At 32.0% G+C, this 10,567-nt stretch overlaps 2 protein-coding genes across 9 annotated transcripts in view; both read right to left on the bottom strand.

The window, feature by feature from the left end:
* LOC108912044 (E3 ubiquitin-protein ligase hyd) overlaps positions 1–1,907 on the bottom strand; it is a 49,677-nt gene extending 47,770 nt beyond the window's left edge. For 6 of the 8 annotated variants that reach the window (XM_018717198.1, XM_018717193.1, XM_018717195.1 and 3 more), the window contains exons 1-2: positions 1,741–1,907; positions 1,165–1,365 (exon numbers count right to left, since the gene is read on the bottom strand). In XM_018717198.1, the coding sequence (XP_018572714.1) occupies positions 1,165–1,365; positions 1,741–1,802 (263 nt within the window). In that variant the 5' untranslated portion in view covers positions 1,803–1,907. The remainder of the gene's footprint in view (positions 1–1,164; positions 1,366–1,740) is intronic. The other 2 variants (XM_018717197.1, XM_018717196.1) reach the window with 1 other exon arrangement.
* Positions 1,908–3,698: 1,791 nt separating this feature from the next.
* LOC108912040 (hydroxyacid oxidase 1) lies at positions 3,699–7,750 on the bottom strand. Its single transcript, XM_018717186.1, has 7 exons — positions 7,542–7,750; positions 6,741–6,892; positions 6,566–6,686; positions 6,346–6,480; positions 5,413–5,677; positions 3,935–4,163; positions 3,699–3,874 (listed from the first exon to the last, which is right to left on the bottom strand). The coding sequence occupies exons 1-7, from the start codon at positions 7,676–7,678 to the stop codon at positions 3,807–3,809; spliced, it is 1,107 nt and encodes a 368-aa protein (XP_018572702.1). The 5' UTR covers positions 7,679–7,750; the 3' UTR covers positions 3,699–3,806.
* Between the last annotated feature and the right edge of the window lie 2,817 nt (positions 7,751–10,567).

Here is a 10,567-nt window from a genome sequence, read left to right on the forward strand (position 1 = left end):
AATCACATATAATATAGACTAGAAAACGGAGAAACTAATGCAAGCAAGCAAAAAAATGTGGGGTGCAGCGGTGACACACGTCCCAATTTTGGAGGGACGTCCTGATTTTTAGCCTGAAATTAAATGTCCCGCGCAGGATAGGCTCAGTCCTGCTTTTTAGAGATTATTAGATTATTAGAGTACAGTAAAGTTACACATTTTCATTAAGATATATTTTCTTTTGCAATTTTGGTTATCTTCATGTAAATTTAATTTGAAACTCAAATAAAAGCATAAGTAAACTATTGATTATATACGTTTTTTTCTTCGATGAAAGAATCCCACTTTTTTACTCAAAAAGTTTCAAAATCCCGCTTTGCCCGAAAAAAACTGGCAACGCTGGTGGCGTGTCACACTACGATTTTAACAATATGGAAGTATAGAAATAAACATATACAGGGTCGGAAAGTCCCCATGGTTCATCGGCCGTTACGTGAGAGCGATAAAGAAAGTCATAGAAATCCGTGCGATAGAGAAAGATGGCTATAATGAAGGCGTCTAATAGTCACCGCCCATTTCGCCCTTCCACAAATAAGATCCGGATCTTATTTCTTCATTATAGCCATCTTTCTCTATCGCACAGATTTCTATGACTTTCTTTATCGCTCTCACGTAACAGCCGATGAACCATGGGGACTTTCCGACCTTGTACATACTTAAAGACTTGCATTGTAAATATATGAAATTGTTTAATACGTCTATCGGTTATAACAACCGTAAACAAACTTTCCCTTGAAGGTCGTGATAACCGATTTTCACTGTAATTTTTTTTAACAGCATATGTAATCATACAATACAGAAATTTAAAAAAATATTGATTGAAAATGATTACAAAATGCACAGCATGGAACATTAATAAAAAATATATATATATTCTAACCAATTCAATGAACAACTTCAAGTCACTGGCAATATGGCCATCAATATTTCTTTGACAGAGACTCCATATTAGAAATATGCATAAATAAGTATCTAACAAATGACTGCAAACTAAATTAAAAACTGATAACGGAAACATCATGAATTAAATATTTTCATTACTCATAAATGATTAAAAAAAGCTAATGTCAATGTGATATTCATAACTTTTACTGCAGTAATTAAAGTAGTAAATCGGAAACTCACTTTTTATTAGAATCATTTTTGCTCAAATCTAATCGGTCCGATAACACATTGTAAGAGACGCGACAAATACGACCATCTTCTAAAAGTAATACTATATATGTCGAACCAAGACATATACGCTTAACACTGGTACGTAAACTTGCCAATCCGGGGTGTATATTATGCCCAAGACGATTAATTCTATCTGCTACTTCTTTTAATCTGAAAAAAAAGTTTCGGGAGATTACGATTTAACTAGTGAGTTCTGAAGTTCAATTATTATTAATGGATTATGAAAACGTTATTAAATCTTGAAAAACTTTTACAAATCAATGTTTTAATTATACGAGATATAAATTGTTTTTTGCATACTAAAATATTAAAGTCATGGGCATTATCCCAGTAATATAAAAATGAAGTAACAAAATTTTCTAGAAAAAACGAAAGAAAATTCCAGAAATTTTCTTATGGAATGACAAGAATCTGGGAGTGGTATGTCCATCAATCTCTTGGTTCTCCATTTTTAAGTAATACAACGTTTTACTCGAAAATGGAGGAAGCCTGTGATCAAATCATTGCATTGCTTAACCGTTTTACCTGTCATTAAATTGTTCTTCGCTTCCTGGCAAAGGGTGCACTACATACTGTAATGAAGTCATTGTTAATACACTCACTTATTACAACTACAAATTGAAATAATTTAATGGGAGAATAACTTCTAAACACATTTTGCGTGGCTCACAAGAAACAGCTCGCCATGTTCAGTTGTTGAATAACACGAAGTTGGAGCTGTATTTAGTAACTTTATTTTTTGACAGGCCAACAAAAATTACTAAAACTTGTCATGAAATTAGCTTTTTATGAGGCCATAGCGAGCTCTAACGCAAGATGGCGCACTAAAAGTAGTATCCATTGACTTAATTTAATACAGATCAGTGATCAGTGGTAAATAATAAACTCCATGCGCTGTATTTCAAACAGCTCACCATATAAACTCTAGTGTTGGTGAGGATTGATGCTAATACATGCGAAAAGAATAATATTTTTCAAAATAAATGCAAATTATATGAATAATTTTCCAATTTAGACCAAAAATTTGAAAATACAAGAAAATAAATAAAGACCCAGCAAACACAGGAATTGCGGCATACAGGTTGCAATTTTAAGTGGGGGTCAGTTTTTGATTTTAGGAGTAATAGTACATGTTCCCCTGAATACGAATTTGAAATTCTTTTTTTTAATCAGATAAATAGTCTAGTTATTAGTTTTTTAAAATGCACTTTCATATTTGTATACGCCCGCCGCCACGCTAATATTCATGTATTACCCACATACTTGTAGTGTGGTATTACCAATACATAAATTTTATAGGCAACCTATACAGTACTTGTGAAGGGTGATAGTGCGGGTCAACAGTGACGTAGCGGGGGGGGTCAGTTGTATTTAATTTATTATTATTGATTACTGCTTGAGTTTTTCGCTAGGTTACTTGTTAAGTACTGTTTGACTGCCGAACACCAACTCAACAAAAAAGGGTTTTTTGGCGAGAAAACCGCTAACCCGGTTAACTATAGTTTGTTGCGGTTTGACGTCTTGGCGAGAAATGTAGTTAACCCGGTTTGGCAGAGTTTGCCTAACCATCAAACCGGACTTGTGGGTTGGTTTGGATATTAAGTTAATATTTCTATCTTTGTTTATTTATTTTCTGTTTCGTATCATCGTACCTAGTCACTACTTCGTTTTTTTAGAGGTTTGGATAGGTATGTTGTAAATAAAAAAAATTGGGTAATGGATCACTTTGCAAAAAATACAAAGTAATATTTAAAATTGATAATAAAAAAATAGTAATCGAGGATCCCAATAACTAATCGTAGTTTAGTAGTAGCATTTTCTATATTGTACTGTATAGATCTTTATTAACTTCCGTTTAGACGATACATTTGCGTTGGAATAGATAATATTTGTGAACAAGGTAAACCCATTTTGATTTAATAACCATCTATACATTAACGTTATTTCATGGATGTGCATTTCAGATTAGGAATAACAACTATAGTATATAAGAAATAATTAAACAACTTGAGCTACGAGCACTATCATAGATTATAGGTTACGATTTTATTATTGATTAGAAATCCAAACCAAAAGAATTTTTGCGAGTTCTGTCAAATGTTAACTCAAACTCTTAACACAATCAAACTCGAGCTAACCGGGTTTGATGTGGATTGGCTCGCCAAAAAACCCTTAAAGTAACTCGCGGCAAATGGTATGGAACTGTGCATGCGCTGCGCTGCGACTAAAGCGCGCCGTTATTTGAGGTTACAGTAGCTTGTCCAGCGGCGGGGTACGAATATTACTAAAGAAATAAGGTTAAAAAAATTAAGTTTTGAGGTTTTTTTTTTAAATAAAATATCGTGTCACTAAAGGTCAAAGGAAGCCTCTGATAAATATGACCCCCACTCAAAGTTAGACATATATAACCATTTATATACCAATGACCGTGTTTACTAGTAGGTATATATACCTTATATGTATATACATATAAACACATTGCGTGAGACATATCATCTATATTACAATAATGAAGGTACATATATAAAACTGTAATAATCAATGTAGGTAACATATTTACATAATTTTCACTTTACATTTTGTCCACCCTGTTATAATCTAGAATAATAAGATTCATGTACTACCATAGAGGGCTTTATATCACTGATATTAGCACAACCTAAAACAGATAATGAAATAAGAACTTATTGTATTATGGACGAAAAAAAAACAGTTCTACCTGATATGGCAAGAGCATAATCAAACTCAGTTTTTATAATAGTCAGAATTTTCTTGACTCCTTCTTCGCCGCTATGGGCCAAACCCCATAAAGCGGGCCGCCCCATGAAAACCATTCTAGCACCCATAGCCAAAGCTTTGAAGACGTCAGTTCCGTCTCTGATTCCACCGTCAAGATAGATCTCAACTTTGTTTCCTACAGCTTTTACAATCTCAGGTAATGCCTCAATCTGTTAACAATGACAAAAATCATACAACAAAATAATACAACTTTCAGTCTATATATACAGCGTGAACCTTAAATGATACATCATTATATTTATATGATACAAGTGAGTCATTATTCAAATTTATAATTATTTATGGACATATTGATTTTCAAGAAATTCGTCCATTTACTTGAACATTTTGCATTCACCAGATAATCATAACTGTTAGAACGTTATTCATATTTACATTAGCAAACTGTGTCCGATTTTGTTATAAGACGCGAATCCACGAACTCTGCGCTCATTGTTTCTCAGGGGGAAGGATAACACAAGGTGTTGGTATATTTTGTGTCGATTGATTATTTTCATGAACGGTGTTTTTCTTTTTAGTAATTTTTTATATTAATATTTTTAGTGAACTATGACGTATTCAAGTGAAATATTGTAGTAAGTTGATAAATACTATAAAAAGCAAGATCATCTAGCACATTCTTTATATGCATTTGCACGTAAACTTAAGAAATGTTAAAAAAATATGGCAAAAGTGTACAAATTTGGTTTTGGTGCATACATTTTGTAAGATGTCCACCGCTCAGTAAAAGCTCAATATTTAGTTATATAGAATTCATTTATAGGCATCTGAATATTATAAAGTTCCTAGATTGGACAATTGCTACAAATTAAAATCCCTAGATATTGATCAACTCCATTTTTATTTTCCAACCGTGATTTTTAAAAACTAATAAAATAAATCTAGAAACTGTTAAATAAACACTAAATAACAAAACCCAACACAAGTATACCTATGTCAAGATTTATATTTCTTACGAGAACCAAAAGATAGTGTATCGCTTATTTTCACATACTTATATTTCTAAATTTCTTTGACGTATAGCCTAAATTTATGCTTATTTATTTCTCTCTTTTTTCTATTTCATATAAAATGTTACATTTTAAGAATTCTGTGTAACATCGCCAACGCTGTATACTGAATAGTTGTAGTTTCAGTCAGAGGTTCTCAATAGGTTTTTATAGTATATTTCAAATTCGGCTTTTTTCTTCCTAATTTTGTCGCCAAAAAATATTAAATTACACGCAAACTGTACCTCTGTTTAATACATATGTACACATTTAAGTTTCACTCTATAAGAGAATCTATAAATATGAAAGATGTCAAGCAGACAAAAAAAAAAATTCAACAACGATTTTAATTGACCGGATAGAAATTTAATAATTCATTTCAATTAAATTGATTAAGAATACTTCTTACGGAAGCCGGAGTTCCATCAATTTGTCTGGCCCCATGGTTTGACACCCAGATTCCGGCGGCGCCAGCTTCAACACCCATTATAGCATCCTGAGCTGTTAGTATTCCTTTTAGTACAATTGGAAGTGTAGAGATACTTTTTAACCACTCGATATCTTCCCAGGTTACCGACGCGTCGAATAAAGAATTTACATAAGCGTTGAGACCGGATCCTTCTTCATTATTTTTGTTAATATCTGTGGATTTTGTGCCGTCGAAGTTAGCTAATCTAAAATGAGTTAAAAACAAGGGAAAATATAAAATAAACTTTATCAGTCTCGTTCAGTTTAGTTTTTCATTCGGTCAACCTATTAATTCATTCTTTTTCTTTTGTTGCATAAAAATATATATTATTATAGAATTTATTCTAAAATCTAGGAAAATATGGACATTTATAAGGTTATTTTATTTTTATTTTTATTTTTTTGGTAAAAGAGTTCCTATAAGTTACACTTCAGGAAAGTGGCTAACCCCTCATACCTACGGTACTGACAACTGAAGGCAGAATTATTATAATGGATGTTAAATTTATGAGTAGGGCTGTCGTAATTGAGTCGCGGGACATAGGCGTACGCATTATTTTATAAAAGGCAACAAATTAAATTATCTACAATACACCATCATAAACACCAACGGATAGAAATGAATTAACTACATCTGCACGGTAACAAAGCCAACAGAATGCTAACGTGACGTGAACGTGAAAAGCATTTTGAGCAGCGACTGAATTGCAGCTCTCTCTGACAGCCCTATTTATGAGGCTATCATTACGCATTCCTCAAACTTTTTTGCTTATTTGCGTACATTTCTGCTTTCCCCAATTTGTTTCTCCCTTCTTTACTGTTAAGACGTAAATTTAAAATCTTAATCAAATCTACGTATAAAAAACATATTTACTTTAAGTGCGGTGGCAACGTAAATTTATTTTTTATGTCCGCTAAACGCAATCCAAACATCGGTGCATCCACTGTTAGTACTAAAGCCCTGAAGCCAGCCTGTTCAGCCCTCCTGACTAAACTTGTGGTAACCTTCCTAAAACGGTTAATTATCGTAACTTTATATACCACGAAAACATTATAAACATTTCATGGATAATAAACATTGACAAGTAGGTTACCTATCTTTATAAATATAAAGCTGAAACCACTTTAGCACGTTTGGTGCACTTTTGGTCACTTCCTCGATACTACTAGTAGCTATAGTGCTGAGAGTAAAAACTGTTCCTAAGGCCTGAGCAGCTAAAAATCCATAAATTATTCAAATCATCAATCGCTACTGGTTTTGTTGCTTACCTCGGGCATTGGCACATTCTCCATCTGGATGAGCCATTCTTTGCATAGCTGTTGGTGCTATCCCAATGGGCATGGACACCTTTTCTCCCAAAATTGTGGTGGACAGGTCTCTGTTTGCTACATTTCTTAAACATCTTGGACGAATTTTATATCTAAAATAAATATAGTATTTATTTTAAATATTCCATATCATTTACCAGTATTTTATTATTTCCCCTGTTCAATAAGTATCACGTCAATAAATAATTAATGACCAAAGGTACGGAAATTATATCGATATCTCTTGCAAAAAGATCACAAACTAACAAACATGTATTTCAAACAGGTATGTTCTTCTCTCTTTCGTTCTTACTACTAATTGAAATCATTTTCGTATTATAAATATTTACTTAAGTTTTCAAATATTACATTTATTTTATTTAAAGTAAATGCAGTAAACTTAAGAAAATCAGAGACCTTCAGAAGAGCTCTTTGCTTAGAAATAAATGGATGGTTATATTTATGTGGAAGACAAACATTTTTTACTCTTATTTAAAGGTAGGTATTAAGCTAATTAAAAAATCTTTAAAAAATGTTTTCTAAAAAATATTATCAAATAAAGTCAAACTATGTTCTTCGATACCAAAAATCTACACCAATAAGAAAGTTTTTGTATTATAACAACAATTTTTTTTTTGTTAGTGTTACAATATCATCTGCCAAGCTTAAAAATTATTTTGCTAACACGATTCTACTAGAAACTTAAACACGTATTACCTAATTTAAGATAATTAATGTAGGTACTGAAAAGTAAAATGTTACCTGGAAAATGCGCGATTGTTCTGGATCAAAGTCTCCTCCTGGCCGGCACCACTTCTATAATAATCCAAAGCATTTCTGGACAAAACCTCATGAGCATGAACTTCGAAATCTTTAATGCACACAAGATTATCACTCATTTTTTCACGACATATGTAGTGTTTCCCGCTTACTAAATTTCGACTTTATTCTGCCATGGAAAATTGTATTCGATTATTGGTAACCTCTCTGACCAGCAAACAATTTTTAAACTGTTGAGATAAGATAATAATTGTTTAATTTCTTTGTATACAAAATTCAGTGATGATTTGCGCTTATTAATCAATGGTAATTGGTAAACATTCAAGTACTTCAGTGCATCATAATAATGTGCAGTACTACAAGATATAAGTAGATTATGTATTTACCGGAATATAAATACATATTAGGGGAAATAAAATTGAGTTTTTGGAAATATTTTCTCATAATGCAATTTGCTGTACCAAATAATTATATATTTTTTTGTAATATCAATTATGAAAGCTGCGGCCATTTAAGTGAAGTAAAGAGGAATAGGGCATTTATTATTGCCTATAGTGTACATACAATCATAACGTCGTAAATGTAAATTATTTATTTATTTGTTTGTAGTTTGCACGCTATGTATGAATTTTGAAGCAAGTTCCCTCCAGATAATCTTTTTCACATGTTATCAAACAAACGAAATATTTATAGCTAATTAGAGCCTCGAAAAAAAACTTATATATTTGCGATAAATATGTAAAGGTCATAAAATTGTACCGTCGACATTGTTGAAATAAAAATTGAATGAATTGAATTAAAAATGAATTGGTTTTGCCGGCTTCCTCTTATTTCGATGTTCATTTCTGGATCCATTGAAAAATTTACATACGAATTATGGGCTTGAGCAAAAAACAATGGATGTTATTTGGAACTCCCAGCCATGGCACACGGGCGTCATTGTCGGGATGCGTGTATTGGAATACACAAAACTGTAAGATATATTTTCTATATAATATGCTAATAAACTAATGCAAAAAATTAAAGGATCAAAAGAACTTCCGAAATTTTTCCGTGATTTTTGACAGACTGTATTTAGATGAAACATGGTGGTATCGGGAATTAAAAAAAGCATTTTGAAGCTCTAAGGTTCTAGTTTTTAGATCTTTCGGTCGAAATTTTTTAGGATCTACGATTATCATGCAATTCTAAGAAATAGCGCGACAATAAATTTTACAAATTTTTTTTTCCACGGTTTTCCACGGACTTGAAAAAAATATTTTTTCAGCTAAGCCATTGCATGGACCAGATAGCTTGTTTATTCAGCTTAATGTCCTTTTTTTTAAATTACGATACGATAATTTTTTCATCGCAATATCTGACTTAAAACTGGAACAAATTTTCTATAACATGCTGCCGCAACTTTTCGGAAAGATTTTTATTTTCATCTTTTACACGAATTTTAAAAAACAGGAAAAAAGGGTAATTTATGTTTTTTTTAAAAAATTGGCGGCTAAATTAGAAATATTCACGAAATGACTGATATGTTAAGCATGACTTTTACAGTTCGATATACCCAGAAGAACTCGATCTAGCGAACCGTTTCGTTGTTTCAAACTTTTGAAAAAAATTATATGGTCATATTTTTTGAGCTGGTCGTATCGAAATTAAAAAAAAAAGAAATTGAAACTGAATAAACAAGCTATATCTGGTCCATGCAATGGCTTAGCTGAAAAAAAATTTTCCAAGTCTGTGGACAAAATTTTTTTGTCGCTCTATTTCTTAGAATTGCATAACTGTAGCTCCTAAAAAATTTTGACTGAAAGATCTAAAAACTAGAATCTTAGAGATTCAAAGTACTTTTTTTTTAATTCTCGATGCGACCATTTTTCACCTAAATACAGTCTGTCAAAAATCACGGAAAAATTTCGTAAATTCTTTTGATCCTTTAATTTTTTTGCATTAGTTTATATTGAAGAGAAACAACTACCTACTTTATGGACTACATGCCAACATGCTCCAACTATAGCACTGAACTATACCAGCAATAAAGCTAAAAACAGCTAGTACCTACCTAATAAATAATTATCCAAAATAATAATTAAAACTAATATGTTTAAATATAATTAATATAGAAATCATACGTCATATACATATACATATATAATTATTAAATAATGTAATCATTTACAGAAGTATTTTATGTTTTTGTTGAAATCTCATTTTCTGTGAAAAAGATGAGCATATGAAAAATAGTAGCTAGGTGCTACAAAAAAAATTTTCATTTTACTTAGGTTAGGACTGTAGATAGCCTGCCTTTGTCAAAGATAATAACAAAAATACTAAACACTTCTTTGAATTATTATATTATTTGACAATTTCAGTATATCAGATTTGGGTGTAAATATTAATTATATTTGTAGTGTTTATTTGGTTATTTTCGATATCATTCGATGCTAACTGATGGGGCATGTAGCTCCACAAATTAGTTGTTTTTCATAATATTAGCACATAATTCAGAATCTTGTCTGGGGGATTAGGTACCTTGGAAGAGGACCGGCTTAAGGTAAAATTTTCGCCCGGGCAAGAGGGTAAATTTGGCGCCCCCTCACCCTTAAAACAAAAAATCACCACGGTGCCGGTGGAGAAAAATTAGAAAAAATTATGTTTTCGCGGTAACAATGTAAGGTATATACTCTATTATAGAGAAGCCTACACTACACTGTGTAGGTATGTTTTTCATGTTTGAATTTTCTATTTTCACCACCCATTTGGCGCCCCGGACAGTCGCCCGAGCCTTAAGCCCATAGATAAGATATACTATGTAAGAAATAGATAGGCAACACAATGAAAAAATGCATTAAATACGCCATTGGTGTTTGGAGTAAGAAACACTTTCAAGGGCAATTATTGCACATACGAGGGGTATAAGATAAGTTCATTGGGTGTAAAGGGGCATACGATAACTTCTCATAATATTCGTAAGGTGATTCGCAAACACTGACCAAAAATGAAACCTCGTATTCTTT

This window comes from Anoplophora glabripennis, unplaced genomic scaffold (assembly GCF_000390285.2).
Source record: "Anoplophora glabripennis isolate ALB-LARVAE unplaced genomic scaffold, Agla_2.0 scaffold363, whole genome shotgun sequence".
NCBI classification, from domain to species: domain Eukaryota; kingdom Metazoa; phylum Arthropoda; class Insecta; order Coleoptera; family Cerambycidae; genus Anoplophora; species Anoplophora glabripennis.

Bases quoted from the DNA above. Each gene is read 5' to 3' on its own strand.
- LOC108912040 (XM_018717186.1), bottom strand. From the start codon at position 7,678: ATGAGTGATAATCTTGTGTGCATTAAAGATTTCGAAGTTCATGCTCAT. The intron at 6,687-6,740 runs GTAAGCAACAAA...ATGGATTTTTAG, and splicing joins AGAATGTGCCAATGCCCGAG to CTGCTCAGGCCTTAGGAACA. The intron at 3,875-3,934 runs GTAGAACTGTTT...TATCTGTTTTAG, and splicing joins TTATGCTCTTGCCATATCAG to GTTGTGCTAATATCAGTGAT.